General features: G+C 44.9%; 1 protein-coding gene across 2 annotated transcripts in view; it reads left to right on the forward strand.

Moving 5' to 3' along the window:
* Positions 1-22,345, forward strand: part of ANKLE2 (ankyrin repeat and LEM domain containing 2) — a 258,310-nt gene that overhangs the window by 157,117 nt on the left and 78,848 nt on the right. For both annotated transcript variants that reach the window (XM_063964705.1, XM_063964704.1), the window contains exon 7: positions 1,850-1,916. In XM_063964705.1, the coding sequence (XP_063820775.1) occupies positions 1,850-1,916 (67 nt within the window). The remainder of the gene's footprint in view (positions 1-1,849; positions 1,917-22,345) is intronic.

A 22,345-nucleotide genomic window follows, 5' to 3' on the forward strand; every position in this document is an offset into this window, starting at 1 on the left:
TGCTCACAGAGGACCCGTGGCCTCTGCCTCTAAGACAGGACTTGTGCAACAGGGACCTTGTCTGTTCCAAGACTTACCGCGGCTGCATTTGACGGCATGGCGGTTGAACGCCGGATCCTAGTAGAAAAAGGGATTCCGGATGAGGTTATTCCTATGCTAATAAAGGCTAGGAAGGACGTGATGGCTAAACATTATCACCGTATACGGCGAAAATATGTTGCTTGGTGTGAGGCCAGGAATGCCCCTACAGAGGAATTCCAGCTGGGCCGTTTCCTTCACTTCCTACAGTCGGGAGTGACTTTGGGCCTAAAATTAAGGTCCATTAAGGTCCAGATTTCGGCCCTATCTATTTTCTTTCAAAAAGATCTAGCTTCTCTACCTGAAGTTCAGACGTCTGTAAAGGGAGGGCTGCATATTCAGCCCCCGTTTGTGCCTCCAGTGGCACCTTGGGATCTTTACGTGGTTTTGAGTTTCCTGAAATCACACTGGTTTGAGCCACTTAAAACCGTGGAGTTAAAATATCTCACGTGGACGGTGGTCATGCTATTAGCCTTGGCTTCGGCTAGGTGTGTGTCAGAATTGGCGGCTTTGTCACATAAAAGCCCCTATTTGGTTTTCCATATGGACAGGGCAGAATTGCGGACTCGTCCGCAATTTCTGCCAAATGTGGTGTCATCTTTTCATATGAACCTATTGTGGTGCCTGTGGCTACTCGTGACTTGGAGGATTCCGAGTTACTGGATGTAGTCAGAGCTTTGAAGGTTTATGTAGCCAGAACGGCTAGAGTCAGGAAAACTTGAGTCGCTGTTTATCCTGTATGCATCCAACAAGCTGGGTGCTCCTGCTTCAAAGCAAACTATTGCTCGCTGGATCTGTAACACGATTCAGCAGGCTCATTCTGCGGCTGGATTGCCGCTTCCAAAATCAGTAAAAGCCCACTCCACAAGGAAGGTGGGCTCATCTTGGGCGGCTGCCCTAGGGGTCTCGGCATTACAGCTTTGCCAAGCGGCTACTTGGTCAGGTTCAAACACTTTTGCAAAGTTTTACAAGTTTGATACCCTGGCTGAGGAGGACCTTGTGTTTGCTCATTCGGTGCTGCAGAGTCATCCGCACTCTCCCGCCCGTTTGGGAGCTTTGGTATAATCCCCATGGTCCTTACGGAGTCCCCAGCATCCACTAGGACGTTAGAGAAAATAAGATTTTACTTACCGGTAAATCTATTTCTCGTAGTCCGTAGTGGATGCTGGGCGCCCGTCCCAAGTGCGGACTTCTTCTGCAGTACTTGTACATAGTTATTGCTTAAATAAGGGTTATGTTATGGTTGCATCAGGGTTATCTGATGCTCTGTTGTTATTCATACTGTTAACTGGGTAAGTTTATCACGAGTTGTACAGTGTGATAGGTGTGGCTGGTATGAGTCTTACCCTGGATTCCAAAATCCTTTCCTTGTACTGTCAGCTCTTCCGGGCACTGTTTCCTTAACTGAGGTCTGGAGGAGGGACATAGAGGGAGGAGCCAGTGCACACCAGTATTCCTAATTCTTTCTTACAGTGCCCTGTCTCCTGTGGAGCCCGTCTTTTCCCCATGGTCCTTACGGAGTCCCCAGCATCCACTACGGACTACGAGAAATAGCTTTACCGGTAAGTAAAATATTATTTATTCCATGTTGAATACATATTTGTTTTCACAATATTCTATCATAGTTCCTCTGGCATCTCAACTCTGTTCAGTGCTGTTATTCGCAAAGTATTGTGTTGACTGAAAGTTGTGTCTTTGTTTGTTTTTTATTATTTATTTTTTATTTAACACTTCATTAAATTCCTATATTTTTTATTTATTTTATTTACAGGTGATATGTGAACGAAGCAAAAATAAGTCTGCAGAATTGAAAGTGAAGATAAGGGAATATTTAAAAGGTTTGTATTGATTTCCTTAGAAACTAAGATGTTTTGTATTTCTGATCTCTACAAACTGAGTCCTATGACTTCTATTCTACCTAAAATCCCAGTTTACAGTCTTTAATTTAATAACATTAAAATATGAGACTAGACTAATGGGGATCTAGGGTCTTCATTTGGAAAGGTCTTCAAACTGTTTAAGCCCCCTATCTCTTCTATATCACCATCCTGTTTTGTTTTTTCTTGTCCCCCCCCCCCCCCCCCCTCTTTGTATTTTTCTTTTAAGAGGACAGGATGCTTGTTTTAGGCAGTGCCTCGGGCGACTTATATATTTTATATATTTATTTATTGCCACTGTACAAGACACTTGGACAGCTTCGAAAGGTGGCCTAAGAACTGGAGAGGCCAGAGGGATTGCTGTTTCAAACACCTCCTCTTGCTCTTACAACACAGGAGTGGCAAGGTTATCTAAAAGTACTTCAAGAAATGGCTAACTCAGATGGGGCAACATATGTAAAATTCTTTAAGGAATCTTACATGAAAAAAGGAAAACAGCGATTTGAAACAGTCTTAAAAGACCTTTGTTACTCCCCAACAAAGGCACCTGTAGGTATATTAGGTACCTCCGTTAAGGTGCATACTGTCAGTGTCCGGAGGCTTACCTTGGGTCCGGGGCTGCAGGGTCTGTCGATCTGGTGGTGGGTAAGGCAGCGGCGGTGGGAGCGCTTGTTGCTGGCGTGACTGCAAGGAGGCAGAGGTCTGGGTCTGCTGAGCAATGCTGCAGGTGTGTCTGCCGTGCTGGGGGCCGCCATGTTGGAGACCAAAAATCCTGAGCCAATATCAAAGGCTCCATTTCAGGTCCAACCAATCCAGGGAGATTCATCCTGTTAAAAGGGGGCTGGTTCATGATACGGGTGCCAGTGCTTCAGTTTACTACAGAGTGTGTAGGTGCTTCAGCTCTGAGCTCCCAGGTTACTCAGGTGCCTTGGTTTTTCTCCCTGGTTTAGTTCTGCCTTCACTAAATAGCTGCAGCAATTTCGCTGATGTTAACCTGCCGCCACTTGTGGGGCACTCTCTGGGTTCTTGGACTTCCAGGGGTCTCTGGTCACAGACCGCAGATCTTTATCTTCAGTGTCCTTCAGTCTCGTCCTTCAAGCCACAGTTCATTGTCTTCAGTATTCTTCAATCTTGTCTTTCAAGTTTTATAGCTAGCAGTTTACAGTACGTCAATTCCTAGCTCTACCTACATCCTCCATTGATCTCTTGTCTCATGAGAAGGAACTATATCCAGCCTCCTCGACTCATTCATTCACAGGCAACCGCTCCCTCAAACAAATCTCAGTCGCCGGATCCCCAATTCAAGCCGAGCATGAAACACATACACGGTGCGATGTTTGCTTACGATTTTGATTATATAGTCAAAATCGTAATAAGTTAGCACATATCGCACCATGTGTATACAGCTTGTGATACCGATGCATGCTCCCATGGCATCAGTATCGAAAGAAAGACTGTGCAGGCATATTATATACAATCTAGTTTCTAGTATAGTCAAAATTGTATATAGTCAAAATCGCAAGTTCAAGGGAAATCGCATAGTCAAAATTGGCACTTAGTCAAAATCTTACCGTGTGTATGCACCTTAAGTCCAGATCGATAAACCCACATATATTGCCACAATTCATTAATGCATCCGCAATCAGTTTGAGCGTGAGTAAAGATGTCTCTATGGCTGTAAATTGCGATGCCTTTAAAAGCAGGGATTTGCCAATACAGGTTGAGTATCCCATATCCAAATATTCCGAAATACAAATTTTTTTGAGTGAAACGGAGATAGTGAAACCTTTGTTTTTTGATGGCTCAATGTACACAAACTTTGTTCAATACAATATTTTTATTAACTTTGTGTATTAAATGTCCTTCAGGCTATGTGTATGAGGGGTATATGAAACATAAATGAATTGTTTGAATGTACGCAAACTTTGTTTAATGCACAGTTATTAAAAATATTAGCTAAAGTTACCATCAGGCTGTGTGTATATGAAACATTAATACATTCTGTGCTTAAACTTGGGTCCCATCGCCATGCTATCTAATTATGGTATGCAATTATTCCAAAATACGGAAAAATACGATATCCAGAATATTTCTGCTCCCAAGCATTTTGGATAAGGGATACTTAACCTGTAGTAAGAATTCTTTCTGCCTTTATCTAACGCAGTGGTTCTCAAACTCGGTCCTCAGGACCCCACACGGTTTACGTTTTCCATGTCACCCGGCAGCTGCACTGTGTATCACCAACTGTCGCATTTAAAAAATCTACAGGTGACCTGGAAAACATGGACCGTGTGGGGACCGAGTTTGAGAACCTGTGATCTAACGTATTTTTGCACACACAGCGTCGCACCATTTTTTGTTTCAGACTCTGCCTTTCAGATTGGCAACGTCTTCTAGAGCAGTGTTTCCTAACTCCAGTCCATGTTTTACAGATCTCTTCCGTATAACAATTGAAATAATTGGCTCCACTTTTAATGTTTCAACCGATAATAAATACACATTTGCACTTTTTAAGATTTATAATGTATACACTGTTGGGTCCCTGAGGACTAGAGTGATAGTTTTTACCTTATCTGGACAATCTTTTAATCGGCTACACTGCCCAACAAAAAAATTGTTTTGTTGCCTAGGATATTTTGAATGAATTTAGGGTATTTTGAGGTTGCAGAATTCAAAAATTAAAGTAATTTTTTCAAGTTCGTTCTTGAGATAAGTTATATCCTCACTTAATAGGGAACGTATCCATAACGCTTGCATATAGGAATATACCAGAATATTCTAGAAGGTGAGACACATGAATATTCTAGCTGTACACTCAACCGTCATTCTAGAATAAGTGGTCTGCCACTGGCAATTGAGCAGTACTCGTTTTCTATTGTAGTTTTCTTGTTTCTTGTCCGTGTATCTTAAAAATTACAGTTGATCTAACAAAACCGATGTCCTATTCCTAATCCTCACCACAACATTACCCCAAAATGGCTTTAATTTGATTGTCAATAAAATTGTGATCAGTGTTATCTGACCTGTTCCAGATGTGAGACACGTCGGGGATACTGGAGTCATACGGTTTTATTAAAGGCTGCCAGAAACAAACTCTGGTCTTTTGCCAGGCCTGGGGAATCCTCGCATGACAGCAGAGGGTGATTTCAAAATAATTTTTTTACACGATTTAAGAAGTTGTCTATTTGCTTGCAGTCTGACATCATAGAAACATAGAATTTGACGGCAGATAAGAACCACTTGGCCCATCTAGTCTGCCCCTTTTTTATCCTTTAGGTAATTTCAACCCTTTTTGAACCTTAATTCTTTGTAAGGATATTCATATGCCTATCCCAAGCATGTTTAAATTGCTCTACAGTCTTAGCCTCTACCACCTCTGATGGGAGGCTGTTCCACCCGTCCACAACCCTTTCTGTGAAGTAAGTTTTCCTTAAATTTCCCCTGAACCTGCATCCTTCCAGTTTGTGTATGTCCTCGAGTTCTAATACTCCTCTTCCTTTGAAGAATGTTTCCCTCCTGAACTTTGTTAAAACCCTTGGTATATTTGAAAGTTTCTATCATGTCCCCCCTTTCCCTTCTCTCCAAACTATACATGTTAAGATCTTTTAGCCTTTCCGGGTAAGTTTTGTGATGTAGGCCATGCACCATTTTAGTTGCCCTTCTTTGTACACTCTCTAATGTATTTATATCCTTCTGGACATATGGTCTCCAGAACTGGACACAGTATTCAAGATGCGGCCGTACCAATGACCTATACAGTGGCATTATCACTTCTTTTTTCCTGCTACGGATTCCTCTCTCTATGCAACCAAGCATCTGACTTGCCTTTCTCATTGCTTTTTTGCATTGCATTCCTGCCTTTAAGTCACTTGAAACAGTGACTCCTAAATCCCTTTCCTCCTCAGTAGTTTCCATTATAGTACCCTTGATACTATATTTAGCCTTTGGGTTTTTGAGACCCAAGTGCATGATTTTGCATTTTTTAGCATCAAACTGTAGTTGGAACGTTCTTGACCATTTCTCAAACCTAGCTAGGTCATCAATCATTTGTTTTACCCCTCCCGGTGTGTCTACCCTGTTGCAAATCTTTGTATCATCTGCAAAAAGGCATACTTTCCCTTTAATACCATTTGCAGTGACACCAACAAAGATATTAAAGAGAACTGGTCCGAGTACAGATCCCTGGGGTACTCCACTGGTAACATTTCCTTCCAAAGATTGCACTCCATTTACTACAACTGGCTGTTTCATATCCTGCAACCAGGTTCTTATCCATTTAACTGTTTTGTAATCCACCCCCACGCTTTCAAGTTTATTTAGCAGTCTGCGATGTGGGACAGTGTCAAATGCCTTACTAAAGTCTAGATATGGTACATCTACAGCTCCCCCTTGATCTTTTATTTTCATCAGAGTCAAAAAAGTCAATAAGATTTGTTTGGCATGATCTCCCACCAGTAAATACATGCTGTCTTGGATCCTGTACGTTGTTTGATATAAGATATTCCACAACTCTTTCTTTTAATAGTTTTTCCATTACTTTCCCTACTACTGATGTAAGGCTTACTGGTCTGTAGTTACTTGCTTCTTCCTTGCTTCCACTTTTGTACAGTGGAACTACATTTGCTCTATTCCAGTCCTCTGGAATGGCAGCTGTATTTAGTGACTGGTTAAATAATTCTGTTAATGGTGCCACCAGCACATCTTTTAGCTCTTTTAGTATCCTTGGGTGTATCCTATCTGGCCCCATTGTTTATTACACTTTTAGTTTTGAAAGTTCTGTAAATGTAGTTTCATCTACCTTATTTTTATGAATGTCCTTGCAGCTTAACTGTGGCCCCTTCCCTTCTCCTTCTGTAGTAAATACGGAGCAAAAATCATCGTTCTCTAATGTATGAAAGTCTTAAAAGAATGATCTTGATGGAGCCATGCGGTTTGCACAGTTCCATTAGAGGCTATTCTAGAACTTCTATAAAAAGAATACAAGTCTCACTGTGCTCTAAAAGTCTGTTAGTTGCTCTTCTGATGAGTGATGAATAATGTCCTCAATAAGTGGCGTACTTTTACCATATTAATTGGGACAATTATGATGGATTCCAGCCTTCGGAGTTGGAAGGGTTGTCATTCTTCAACCAAGCTTCTGATCACAATCCTAGAAATAAGTGCTTCTATTGCTAGGAAACCTAATGAAAGTTCAGTCGGGTAACTCTACTGCGGTGGTGTACATTAACCCCCATAAAGTCACAAAATTGAAAAGAATCCATGCATTGGGCATTGCAGAATGTTCTTGATTATCTAAGTGGGGAAAACTAGGAGGCCAATTATGTCAGCAGGCATGACTTGTAACTACATGATAGTGGAGCGAATCGGCTTCAAGAAAAGTGACCAGTAGGCGTTCCTCGTTGATGCCTTGCCTTTTCTGTGGAGTAGTCTTTGGGTAAACTGTTTTCTCGGGTGGAGATGCTTTGTGAGTTCTCAGATATAAAGCAAAATGGTCTTGGTCCTGTAGAGGCACTGGACTGACCAAGATGGTCATGGTATACAGATTCTAAAGATGTTGGTTTGTCATCCTCTAAGGAACAATCTGTTAATTCAGGGATCATTTTACCATTTAGACTTTAACTGTGTATAAACTCAAGCTATAAGTCTTAATCAAATGAGGTTCTCTTTCTTTATGATCAGATCTCATGCTCAGATCTAGAAAACCTGTCTCTACAAAATTCTTGTATTATGAGGTTCTTTCAAAGATTCAAAGCATTTTCTGTCTTCTTTGCAGCACTATAGGAAAGCACAGAGCCTTTAGTCTGGTTATCAGTATAGCAGCAGTGGTTTTAAACCACTTTTTCATCTTTTCAGGGATAAGCAAAGCAATATTGCGCCCTAAACCAAATAGATAAAATGAGGTGCACTCACTACAACAGCCCAGTAGTCCCGTTGGTGTAAAAAAGTGTCACCCCACACTTAAATTACAGTCCACTGGCGCTAATTTTCATGAAGATCTCGGTTATAGTGTTTCCTCAAATATAAACATATATACAACCAATCATAGTGTAGTATATAAAAGAGGATTTTGGTACTTACCGATAAATCCATTTCTCTGAATCCACTCGGGGACACTGGAACAGCCTTATACAGTAGGGGTGCGAAGCTTGCAACCGGAGGTGTGGCACAATCTAAAAATTAGCATTGTCTGCACAGCCAGCTCCTACCCCTTCACACCCCTCATCCCTCAGTTTGGAAAATTTGACGGAGAGAATAGGACATGAGACCACAGCTAATGGTGAGGAACCTAACCGTACAACATATCAAACAGCATCCAAGAACTCTTTTAACAGAAAATCCAACACTGTTTGCACAAACTGTTTTAACAAGAACTATGAACACAGCAGGCTGACAGCACCGAGGTGGGCGTCCAGTGTCCCTGAGTGGATTCAGAGAAATGGATTTATCGGTAAGTAGCAAAATCCTCTTCTCTTTCATCCACTAGGGGACACTGGAACAACCTTATACAGTAGGGGACGTCCCAAAGTTACTCCCAAGGGTGGGAGTGCTGTCAGTGGCCTGCAAAACTAAACGTCCAAACTTAGAATCTCCGGACGCAAAAGTATCAAACTTGTAAAATTTCGTGAACGTGTGTACTGATGACCACGTTGCTGCTCTGCAAAGTTGCGTAGTAGAAGCACCTCTGGCAGCCGCCCATGAGCCAGCCACGGATCTGGTGGTATGAGCACCAGTCTGAGCAGGAACTTGTTTACCACCGGCTATATAAGCTTTCCTAATGGCAAGTCTAATCCATCTAGCCAACGACTGCTTAGATGCTGGCCAACCCTTCTTGGGACCATCATAAAGAACAAACAAATGGTCCGACCTTCGGAAGGACAACGTAACTTGTACGTATATTCGTAGAGCTCGTACAACATCCAAAGACACGTCCCCATCTGCAAATCCCTGAAAAGATGGAACTACAATCTACTGGTTTACATGAAACCCCAAAACGACCTTCGGAAGGAACTCTGCCCTCGTATGGAGTTCTGCCCTATCCTCATGGAAAATTAGAAAAGGGACTCTTACATGATAAGGCTCCCAACTCAGAGACTCTTCTGGCCGAAGCCAAGACAAGTAATAACGTAACCTTCCAAGAGAGATATTTCAGGTCCGTTCTTTCCAACGGCACAAAAGTTGTTGATCTCAAAAATTCCAACATGAAATTTGGTCCCACGGTGCAAATGGAGGACGGAAAGGAGGTTGTATCCTCAGAACCTCCTGTAAGAAAGTTTGAACTTCTTGTAATGATGCTAACCGCTGTTGAAAGAGGATGGAGAGAGCCGAAACTTGAACCTTCAAGGAACCTAGTCTTAGTCCTCCCTCTAGACCAGCCTGAAGAAAACGTAGAAGTCTGGATAAGCGGAATTCCCGCGAGTTCCACCCACGTTCTTGACACCAGTCCATGTACTTCTTCCAAATTCTGTAGTAGTGCATGGCTGTGACCGGCTTCCTAGCGGCTATCATCGTAGGAATGGCCGTTCTTGGTATCCCTCTGTTACTTAAGATCCGGGTCTCGATAGCCACGCCGTTAAACGCAGCCTGTTCAGGTCTGGGTGTTGGAATGGCCCCTGAGATAGCAGGTACTCTCTCTGAGGTAACCGCCAAGGATCTTCCGCTAGTAGCCCCCGCAAATCCAAGTTCCAACTCCTGCGGGGCCAGTCTGGTGCTATTAGAATTGCCCACACCGTTCTCGCTTTGCCTATTTGGGAACTCTGGGTATGAGTGGAAAAATGTAAACCATTCTGTAACACCAAGGAAGTGTCAATGCGTACACTCCTGCTGCTGAATCTTTTGTCCTGAACACATATCTGGGCAGCTGATGGTTGTGTCGAGACGCCATCAGGTCCACCTGAGGTAGACCCCATCTCCTCACCACCATGTCGAAGATCTGTGAGTGTAGGTACCACTCTCTCCTGGATGCATGTCCTGGCGACTGAGATAATCTGCCTCCCAGTTCTCCACTCCTGGAATGAACACTGCCGAGAAGATGATGTCCCCTTTCTGCCCACAACAAGATCTTTGTGGCTTCCTTTAACGCCATTTTGCTCTTTGTTCCTACTTGACGGTTTATGTATGCTGTCGCTGTGACATTGTCCAACTGTATCCTCAAGTGTTGACCCATGACTAGGTCTTCGGCTAAGAAGTGCATTGTAAACTGCTCTCAGTTCGAGAATGTTTATGGGTAGCCTGCTCTCCTGTAACGTCCATCTGCCCTGAAACTGATGTTCCTCTAAGACAGCACCCCAAACTCTGAGACTGGCATCCGTTGTCGGGATCCTCCAATCCCAAATGCCGAATCTCTTGCCTGCTGCGAGGTTCTTGTGCAATGACCACCAAATTAAGGAGGTTTGTATTTGTGGTGGAAGTCTAATTCTTCGATGTAGAAGCCAGTGCAGATCTGCTCCCTGAGCAATGAGGTTCATCTGGAATGGTCGGGAGTGAAGTCTGCCGTACTGGAGAGCCTCGAAAGACGCCACCATCTTCCCGAGAAGTTGCACACAGAGGTGTAGAGAAACCGTCTGTGTCCTTAGTACCTGAGCCACTAACCTCTGTAGGTCCTGGATCTTGTTCTCTGGTAAGAATACACTCAATCGTACCGTGTCCAAGATGAGACCTAGGAATTGAATCCGTTGAGTTGTCATGAGGTTGGATTTCTGGAAGTTCACAATCCACCCATGTTGAATGAGAAATTGATGATATGTCTGAGCATCCTTGATCAGCTGTTCCTGAGAGGATGCCTTGATCAAGAGATCGTCTAGATAAGGTATGATCGTGACCCCTAACAGTCTCAATCCTGCAACCATTATTGCCATGATCTTCGTAAAGATTCTTCGGACTGACGATAGACCGAATGGCAAGGCCCTGAATTGGTAGTGATCATTCACCAGTGCAAATCTTAAGTATGCTTGGGAATATGAAAGTATGCATCCTTGATGTCCATGGATACCATGAACTCTCCTTGTTCCAAACCTGAAATGACCGACTGGATTGATTCCATCTTGAATTAGTATACCGTTAGAAACTGGTTTAAAGCTTTTAAATGGAGTATCGGTCTGACCGTCCCGTCTGCTTTTGGCACAACAAAGATTTGAATAGAAACCCGTTCCTCTTTGAGAGTCGGGGACTGGAATAATGACCTCTGATCGTAGCCATTTCTCTAACGTCCTAGTGGATGCTGGGGACTCCGAAAGGACCATGGGGAATAGCGGCTCCGCAGGAGACTGGGCACAAAGTAAAAGCTTTAGGACTAGCTGGTGTGCACTGGCTCCTCCCCCTATGACCCTCCTCCAAGCCTCAGTTAGATTTTGTGCCCGAACGAGAAGGGTGCAATCTAGGTGGCTCTCCTGAGCTGCTTAGAGTAAAAGTTTAAATAGGTTTTTTATTTTCAGTGAGACCTGCTGGCAACAGGCTCACTGCATCGAGGGACTTAGGGGAGAGAAACGAACTCACCTGCGTGCAGAGTGGATTGGGTTTCTTAGGCTACTGGACATTAGCTCCAGAGGGACGATCACAGGCCCAGCCATGGATGGGTCCCGGAGCCGCGCCGCCGGCCCCCTTACAGATGCTGAAGCAAGAAGAGGTCCATAAATCGGCGGCAGAAGACTTTCCTGTCTTCATAAGGTAGCGCACAGCACTGCAGCTGTGCGCCACTGCTCTCAGCACACTTCACACTCCGGTCACTGAGGGTGCAGGACGCTGGGGGGGGGCGTCCTGGGAAGCAATGAATTTACCTTAGTTGGCGAAAAATACATCACATATAGCTCCTGGGCTATATGGATGTATTTAACCCCTGCCAGTTTTCCAGAAAAAAGCGGGAGAAGAGCCCGCCGTGAAGGGGGCGGGGCCTATCTCCTCCGCACACAGCGCCATTTTTCCCACACAGCTCCGCTGGTAGGAAGGCTCCCAGAATCTCCCCTGCATCCTGCAACTACAGAAACGGTAAAAAAGAGAGGGGGGCACATATTTGGCAAAATAACAGATATAAGCAGCTATAAGGGATAGACACTTATTGTAAGGTTGTCCCTATACATATATAGCGCTCTGGTGTGTGCTGGCAAACTCTCCCTCTGTCTCCCCAAAGGGCTAAGTGGGTCCTGTCCTCTATCAGAGCATTCCCTGTGTGTGTGCTGGGTGTCGGTACGTGTGTGTCGACATGTATGAGGAGGAAAATGATGTGGAGGCGGAGCAATTGCCTATAATGGTGATGTCACCCCCTAGGGAGTCGACACCTGAATGGATGGCCGTAATTAAGGAATTACGTGACAGTGTCGGCACGTTACAGAAAACTGTTGACGACATGAGACAGCCGGCAGCTCAGTTAGTGCCTGTCCAGGCGTCTCAAACACCGTCAGGGGCTATTAAACGCCCATTACCTCAGTGGGTCGACACGGACCCAGACACAGACACTGACTCCAGTGTCGACGGTGAAGAAACAAACGTATTTTCCAGTAGGGCCACACGTTACATGATCACGGCAATGAAGGAGGTTTTGCACATCTCTGATACTGCAAGTACCACAAAAAGGGGTATTATGTGGGGTGTGAAAAAACTACCCGTAGTTTTTCCTGAATCAGATGAATTGAATGAAGTGTGTGATGAAGCGTGGGTTACCCCCGACAGAAAACTGCTAATTTCTAAAAAATTATTGGCACTATATCCCTTCCCACCAGAGGTTAGGGCTCGTTGGGAAACACCCCCTAGGGTGGATAAGGCGCTCACACGCTTATCAAAACAAGTGGCGTTACCGTCTCCAGAAACGGCCGCCCTTAAGGAGCCAGCAGATAGGAGGCTGGAAAATATCCTTAAAAGTATAAACACACATACTGGTGTTATACTGCGACCAGCAATCGCCTCAGCCTGGATGTGCAGTGCTGGGGTGGCTTGGTCGGATTCCCTGACTGAAAATATTGATACCCTGGACAGGGACAATATATTATTGACTATAGAGCATTTAAAGGATGCATTCCTATATATGCGAGATGCACAGAGAGACATTTGCACTCTGGCATCAAGAGTAAGTGCGATGTCCATTTCTGCCAGAAGAGGATTATGGACGCGACAGTGGTCAGGGGATGCGGATTCCAAACGGCATATGGAAGTATTGCCGTATAAAGGGGAGGAGTTATTTGGGGGCGGTCTATCGGACCTGGTGGCAACGGCTGGGAAATCCACCTTTTTACCCCAAGTCACCTCGCAGCAGAAAAAGATACCGCCTTTTCAGGCTCAGTCCTTTCGTCCCCATAAGGGCAAGCGGGCAAAAGGCCACTCATATCTGCCCCGGGGCAGAGGAAGGGGAAAAAGACTACAACAGACAGCTTCTTCCCACGACCAGAAGCCCTCCCCCGCTTCTGCCAAGTCCTCAGCATGACGCTGGGGCCTTACAAGCGGACTCAGGCACGGTGGGGGCCCGTCTCAAGAATTTCAGCGCGCAGTGGGCTCACTCGCAAGTGGACCCCTGGATCCTGCAGGTAGTATCTCAGGGGTACAAATTGGAATTCGAGACGTCTCCCCCTCGCCGGTTCTTGAAGTCTGCTTTACCAACGTCTACCCCCGACAGGGAGGCGGTATTGGAAGCCATTCACAAGCTGTATTCCCAGCAAGTGATAATCAAGGTACCCCTCCTACAACAGGGAAAGGGGTATTACTCCACGCTGTTTGTGGTACCGAAGCCGGACGGCTCGGTGAGACCCATTTTAAATCTGAAAACCTTGAACACTTACATAAAAAGGTTCAAGTTCAAGATGGAGTCACTCAGAGCTGTGATAGCGAACCTGGAAGAAGGGGACTACATGGTGTCTCTGGACATCAAGGATGCTTACCTCCATGTCCCAATTTGCCCTTCTCACCAAGGGTACCTCAGGTTTGTGGTACAGAACTGTCACTATCCGTTTCAGACGCTGCCGTTTGGATTGTCCACGGCACCCCGGGTCTTTACCAAGGTAATGGCCGAAATGATGATTCTTCTTCGAAGAAAAGGCGTCTTAATTATCCCTTACTTGGACGATCTCCTGATAAGGGCACGGTCCAGAGAACAGTTAGAGGTCGGAGTAGCACTATCGCAAATAGTACTACGACAGCACGGATGGATTCTAAATATTCCAAAATCGCAGCTGATTCCGACGACACGTCTGCTGTTCCTAGGGATGATTCTGGACACAGTACAGAAAAAGGTGTTTCTCCCGGAAGAGAAAGCCAGGGAGTTATCCGACCTAGTCAGGAAACTCCTAAGACCAGGCCAGGTGTCAGTGCATCAGTGCACAAGGGTCCTGGGAAAGATGGTGGCTTCTTACGAAGCGATTCCATTCGGCAGATTCCACGCAAGAACTTTTCAGTTGGATCTGCTAGACAAATGGTCCGGATCGCATCTTCAAATGCATCAGCGGATAACCCTGTCTCCAAGGACAAGGGTGTCTCTCCTGTGGTGGTTACAGAGTGCTCATCTCCTAGAGGGCCGCAGATTCGGCATTCAAGATTGGGTCCTGGTGACCACGGATGCCAGCCTGAGAGGCTGGGGAGCAGTCACACAGGGAAAAAATTTCCAGGGCTTGTGGTCAAGCATGGAAACGTCACTTCACATAAATATCCTGGAACTAAGGGCCATTTACAATGCCCTAAGTCAGGCAAGGCCTCTGCTTCAGGGTCAGCCAGACACGATCTTCACCCGGGGGAGTGGGGACTTCACCCGGAAGTCTTCCACATGATTGTAAACCGTTGGGAAAAACCAAAGGTGGACATGATGGCGTCTCGCCTCAACAAAAAACTGGACAGATATTGTTCCAGGTCAAGGGACCCTCAGGCAATAGCTGTGGACGCTCTGGTAACACCGTGGGTGTACCGGTCAGTGTATGTGTTCCCTCCTCTTCCTCTCATACCAAAAGTACTGAGAATCATAAGAAGGAGAGGAGTAAAGACTATACTCGTGGCTCCGGATTGGCCAAGAAGGACTTGGTACCCGGAAATTCAAGAGATGCTCACGGAAGACCCGTGGCCTCTACCTCTAAGACAGGACCTGCTCCAGCAGGGACCATGTCTGTTCCAAGTCTTACCGCGGCTGCGTTTGACGGCATGGCGGTTGAACGCCGGATCCTGAAGGAAAAAGGCATTCCGGATGAAGTCATCCCTACCCTGATCAAAACCAGGAAGGATGTAACCGTACAACATTATCACCGTATTTGGCGTAAATATGTTGCGTGGTGCGAGGCCAGGAAGGCCCCTACGGAGGAATTTCAACTGGGTCGATTCCTGCATTTCCTGCAAACAGGACTGTCTATGGGCCTCAAATTAGGGTCCATTAAGGTTCAAATTTCGGCCCTGTCGATATTCTTCCAAAAAGAACTAGCTTCTGTACCTGAAGTTCAGACGTTTGTCAAGGGAGTACTGCATATACAGCCTCCTTTTGTGCCTCCAGTGGCACCTTGGGATCTCAATGTAGTGTTGGGATTCCTAAAATCACATTGGTTTGAACCACTCACCACTGTGGACTTGAAGTATCTCACTTGGAAAGTGGTAATGCTGTTAGCCCTGGCTTCAGCCAGGCGTGTATCAGAATTGGCGGCTTTATCCTATAAAAGCCCTTACCTAATTTTTCATACGGACAGGGCAGAATTGAGGACTCGTCCTCAATTTCTCCCTAAGGTGGTTTCAGCATTTCACTTAAACCAACCTATCGTGGTGCCTGCGGCTACTAGGGACTTGGAGGATTCCAAGTTGCTGGACGTAGTCAGGGCCCTGAAAATATATATTTCCAGGACGGCTGGAGTCAGAAAATCTGACTCGCTGTTTATCCTGTATGCACCCACCAAGCTGGGTGCTCCTGCTTCTAAGCAGACGATTGCTCGTTGGATTTGTAGTACAATTCAGCTTGCACATTCTGTGGCAGGCCTGCCACAGCCAAAATCTATAAAAGCCCATTCCACACGGAAAGTGGGCTCATCTTGGGCGGCTGCCCGAGGGGTCTCGGCTTTACAACTTTGCCGAGCAGCTACTTGGTCAGGGGCAAACACGTTTGCTAAATTCTACAAATATGATACCCTGGCTGAGGAGGACCTGGAGTTCTCTCATTCGGTGCTGCAGAGTCATCCGCACTCTCCCGCCCGTTTGGGAGCTTTGGTATAATCCCCATGGTCCTTTCGGAGTCCCCAGCATCCACTAGGACGTTAGAGAAAATAAGAATTTACTTACCGATAATTCTATTTCTCATAGTCCGTAGTGGATGCTGGGCGCCCATCCCAAGTGCGGATTGTCTGCAATACTTGTACATAGTTATTGTTACAAAAATCGGGTTATTGTTGTTGTGAGCCATCTTTTCAGAGGCTCCTTCTGTTATCATGCTGTTAACTGGGTTCAGATCACAAGTTGTACGGTGTGATTGGTGTGGCTGGTAATGAGTCTTACCCGGGATTCAAAATCCTTCCTTATTGTGTACGCTCGTCCGGGCACAGTATCCTAACTGAGGCTTGGAGGAGGGTTATAGGGGGAGGAGCCAGTGCACACCAGCTAGTCCTAAAGCTTTTACTTTGTGCCCAGTCTCCTGCGGAGCCGCTATTCCCCATGGTCCTTTCGGAGTCCCCAGCATCCACTACGGACTATGAGAAATAGAATTATCGGTAAGTAAATTCTTATTTTTTGAATCGCTGTCAATAGTGCCTTCGCTTTCTGAGGACACCGAGGCAATCATGCTGTAAAGAACTGACTGTGAGGTCTCTGTTGAAAATCCATTCTGTACCCCTGGGAGATAATGTTGTTTAACCAAAGTTCTGGTGAGGTTTTGGCCTAGATATTCCAAAAACCTTCCAGCCGTGCGTCCACCAAGGGGGACCCCAGGTGAGCTTGGGAAACCGTCATGCCACGGTCTTGTCAGCAAGTTTATCCTGCCTTTTGGCTGGTGCCTGTGAGCGGCCTCTACCTCTGCCTCCACGTGCTTGTGCACCGAAACCCCTTCCTCGGGTTCGAAAGGACTGTGATCTAAACACTGGTACCGAATAACCTCTCCTAACCTGTGGAGTGGATCTCGTATAAGGCGTAGGAAGAAAGGTGGACTTCCCTGCTATAGCTTGTAAAATCCACTTGTCTAACTCTGGACCGAAAAGCATCTCTCCCCCAAAGGGGATGGCTTCTACCACTTTCTTGGAGTCAGGCTCCCTGCCATTCTTTAAGCCATAAAATCCTTCTAGCCGAAATGGCCGATGCAGAGATGCATGATGCTATCTTGCTAATATCCTTTGAGCCTTGACACAAGCATGAGGCTGATTCTCGAATATGCTCCGCCAGTTGAGTAATCTCTTCCAGGCTATTTTTCTCTTCAGTAGCCTTAACAATACGTCCATACCATGCTACCATGGCCTTGTTAACCCAAGCACAGATGATGGTAGGTCTCTGTGCTGCACCTGCTGCTACAAAAATTGACTTTAAAGCTGTGTCAACCTTTCGATCTGAAGCATCCTTTAAAGTTGTCACATTAGGTATGGGTAAGATTGTCTTTTTTGACAACCTTCCTAGGGAAGCATCCACTACTGGTGGAGTCTCCCACTTAGCCATTACATTTTTAGGTAAAGGGTAATTCACTTGAAACCTCTTTGGAAATTGAAAACGTTTATCAGGCTGCTTCCAAGCTTCCTCCGAGTTTGGAGAGATTTAGGAACGGGGAACACTGCTGAGAACGGTTTTTGGGATTCGAGTAATTCAAAATCCTCTGGCTCCTTAACTTCTTCCACTTTAAAATTTATTATCTCCTTTACCGCTTCAATTAAGGAATCAAGACCCGTGACTGCCTTGTCGTCTTCCTGAAAATCAGCGTCTAGGTTAATTTCATACAACTCACCACCTTCTGCATCAATAAGACCCTCCTCCTCTGATTCTGGTACAATAGGAAGAGGTCTTTTAACTGCCTTGCGCACATTTGTTACTGCTTGTGCGAGCGGCGTTAACCTGATGATAAATTCTTCCATCGTCTTTGAGAATCCCGCAGCCTATTCCGATTGCTGCTTGCGGGATTCCGCCATGTCCTTGGAGATCCTATCTGCAAGGTTATATTTACATGACCTAGACAGAGCAGTGCTCCCAGGTGGAGCGTCCTTGTCTAAGCAGGAATCGCACACCCCAGAGCTACCAACCCGCGTGCTCTTCTTGTTACATTTCGTGAAACATAATAGGTCTTGGTTGGCGCTTTAGATATGTTGAGTAAACCCCGTACTAGACTACTTTGCAGCGCTTTCACCCTTTAAACTAGGAAGAGAAAGACTGTGATAGATGACGGAAGCAAAGCTATTGGATTAGCCTGTCTGGAAATTTTTTTATATATAAGGTAAAAGAAAGAAGGGAGAAAAAAAAAATTAACACCAGCCGACTTGCAACCCTCACACACCCAACTGTAAGTCAGCTACGATGTTAGAGTTGGCATTCACTTGCTTCCCTGTATTTTCTTCAGGATCTTTGCATTAGAATTCCTTTGAAAATATAAATATCAAAATATAATTATTTTTCAGGAGATCCTCACAGTACTCAATATATAAAGTTTCACCAGCAGGGGGAGCTGTTACTATAATAAAAATCCCTCTTCCATCTTATTTGTTAACTTATATAAGGGGAGGGCTCATCCATACCCCTCAGATTTGGCACCTGCATGGAAATATTAAGATGGCCGCCATTGAAATATTTTGGACACTGATCTTAATCAGTGCCCCATGTGGTCCCCACTGCCTACTCTATACTCCATTTCGAACCGGAGCTCTGGCGCTAGTGTCCGCACCTGTCTTTACTGCACCCTGTGTGCTCCCGATGCCCACCGCACACGGCTGAGGGAATCTCCTCAGCTGCGTGACACTACTCACTGCCGCATCTCTCCCCCGCTGGTTGGCGCTCGCTGGGACCGCTCGCACCAGGTCCCGTAGCAGCACCTCTCAGCGTCCCATGTACAGCTCTAACCTGTTGATAGGGGAGACTGCACAGCTCCACGCTCCACACTGGTGACCGCTGGCCGGCGCGCTGCTGTGTTACTACGGGGGATCTGACACTATTAATCTCTATAGTGGCGCTCATAAGAAAAATAGATAAAATTAAAAGCGAACAGTACTTGGGCCCTTATACCACCAGTACTCACTCAGACTGATTTGAAAGGATCTCCCGTCGAGAGATGCAGGTCACTTCAAAAGGGATCTTTGTGTCTCAAGTTATCTCTGTTTTAGTCAGGAGCTCAATGCCCACACGTGCTGTACCTCCAGCACAATTTTTCAAACTGAGGGATGAGGGGTGTGAAGGGGGAGGAGCCAGCTGTGCACACAATACTAATTTTTAGATTGTGCCACACCTCCGGTTGCAAGCTTCACACCCCTACTGTATAAGGCTGTTCCAGTGTCCCCTAGTGGATGAAAGAGAGAATAAAATATCACATGTATCAATTTATGAATGTAAGCCTATCAGCCTCTTCATAAAACTGGTAGTCTACGTGACAAGTAGACATAAATGACTTTTATTTGAGCGGGTATCCTCCCGAATAAATAATGATCATCAGATCCTTTCCAGACAAACACATTCTAAAACATGGCCCGGAGGAATTGTCAGCAGGGGACTTTTCTCCCATGCCTTTGGAAGACCACATGTTCCAGGGACGCTGGGTTTTGTGCTGTCTGATTTTAAGCTGTTTACGTCTACTTTCTGGGTAAACCTAATCAAAGGGTGAGAGACCAACCTCTGTTCATGTTTTAGATCGTGTTGGTCTTTTATTGGAATAAACAATTTTATGCTATTGAAGAAAATCTTTTATCATTTATTCGAGAGGTTACCCGCTCAATATAAAGTGATTTATGTCTACTTGTCACGTAGATCACCAGTTTTTGTACGTGGCTGATAGGCTTACATTCGTAAATTGATATGTGATATTTTATTTTATATACTACACTATGATTTGGTTGTATGTACGTTTTTATTTTTGAGGAAACACTATAACAGAGATCTTCATGAAAATTGGCAATATTGCGCCCTGGCTGCCCCCACTGCTGGGACTAGGAAGAAGTGAAGATTCCTAAGGATGTGCCAGCTATACCAGGCACCCTGCAAACCAAATGCAGTTGATAGAGCTATATTGGTAGGTAGATATCTATAGATGGGTATAGAGAGAGATTATTTATAATCTCTATCTCTGTATTAGTGGCATGCGGTCGGTGGGGTAAAAAACAACTGCATTATTCCCAGTAGCTGTGCTGATCCGCCAGGGTACATACGCTGGCCTGGGGCGGTGGATAGGAGCACTCACTCAGTGGGGAGCCAGCACACAGATCTCTCCCCTGCATGATGGCTGCTTCCCTGCAGTGCCGCCGATGCACATTTACATATTTCCCACACCGGTCAGCCCGCCCCGACCTCCTTGTGATATCCCGTCACAGCAGTTGTCGTCGTCCCCCTCCCTACCCCCATCTTGGTTAATGTGTGGGGGCCCCAGGGTGGCCGCACCTATAATCAGTCCCTGCCGGAATGGTTAACATGATATTAATACCAAGTCAGCATTTTGTGGTCAATATTACTTCAACATTTTGACTGTGAAAAGCATAATTGTCAGCTATTTGCCTACCTTGCCCACCTGGGCAGCAACATTCTTCTCCCATTTAATGGTATTAAAATTATTATGGAATATTCAGAACCATACTCTGTTTCCAGAGGCTCAGTCTACTTGTATGCAGGATGCTTATCTACCCATTCCACATCATGGATTCCTTATAACCAGAACAGATTCCTGCTTCATATGTTGGGACTCCCATTTAATTTCTGAAGTTGCACTGGGTATATGGTGCAGGGACGAAAACAGCTGCATGCAAATATCCTGTAGATGAGAACAGTGTTGCATACTGTTCAGCATTTTCAGTTTCTTCTATGACCTAAACATCTCAGGATCTTTTCTGACAGTCTGACTGTACTTCTTTCATAAAATGGCAATGCGGTCCCTGGATGAAGACTATGATGGCAGAAGTGTCCGCAATCATCTCATGAGCAAAAGATCATTTGCTAGCCCTTTCTGCGATTCACATGGCAGCAATAGACCACAGCTAATACTGATATCTCAGCGAATGTTATCCATCCAGGAGAATGTGATTTCCGTTATTGATGCAGTAGTTCGGAATTCCCCAAATAGATCTGATGCTGACAACTTGCAGTACTAACATAGCTCAATTCTACCACAGCCCCAGGCACACCACCCGGGCAGAAGGAATTGATGCACTCAGTGTCATGGATCTTCTAGCTTGGGGTATATTACCTCTCTGCTTTTGCTCCTGATTGCCTGCACCGTTCTGAATAGAAAGTTAGTGTTCTTTCAGTTTTGGAATCATTGTTCATGGTTCCATTAGCTTTGGTGTAATGTTCCTGCAACATTCTAAAGATTTATTGTCAGATCTGGTTGGAATGAAAATCTGGTAATGGATGAGAGCAAATGACAATGACCATTTTTCTCCCAAACACTGGAAAACAGACAAAAATGGTCAATCAGACATATTATTTAAATCCACAACCGTTTTGTCCGATTTATGGCATTTAGAAGCAAATGGTCAATTGTCATTTGCTCCCATCCATTACCAGGTTTTCATTCCAACCGTCCAGATCTGACAATAAATCTGTAGGTGTATAGCCAGCTTTAAAGCTTCTAGTGCGTTGACCAAATCTTCTGTATCAGGATTCGGTTAATTTATCGAAATCTTTTTTGTTTTGTTTTTTGTTTTTTTTTCCTTCTAACCTAGAAATTGAATATTTCATGGAATAGCATGGGTATGGGTCAATGGATCTGCTTCTTGAAGCTAGGAAACTATAGACTTTGGAAAAGATACATCATTTGGTGCAAACCAGAGCTGGATGATCCTGCTTCTGCTACCGCTTAGTCTTGATTTTCTTTAGGTTTGCTTATACAGGAGCCTTGATGACACTGTCCTTAGATTCAGGTCAGGTGTCTGTGCTCAGTGTTTTGTTTTAAATCGTAAATTCATTCTCAGATTGTCTTGTGGCATTTTGAAACCTGTGTTCTCCTGGGTACTGTAAACTTTGATAGCTTTCAGTCTGTCTTCTCAAGTGGCTCAGAGTAAGCTGCTGTCTCTGATAGTAATAACATATGCCTGCCAATTTGAGAGATTACTTGCCAGATGATGGACAGAGCCTTTTTTGGAACATTTATTCAGACTATGATGCATTACAAATAAATCCTATTTTCAAACATAATTTAGTTTCACTTTTCAGGAAATCCTGCTCCTGTCCATCTCCACAGCCAGATAAAGACAAAAAGGAATGAGTTGTTAACTAAATTTTGTGAGGGTGATTTTCTTCTCTCAGTTTATTAAATACAAAGCATGTAAGGGCTTGCTGCATCTAAA

This window comes from Pseudophryne corroboree, chromosome 1 (genome assembly GCF_028390025.1).
Source record: "Pseudophryne corroboree isolate aPseCor3 chromosome 1, aPseCor3.hap2, whole genome shotgun sequence".
Lineage (NCBI taxonomy): Eukaryota > Metazoa > Chordata > Amphibia > Anura > Myobatrachidae > Pseudophryne > Pseudophryne corroboree.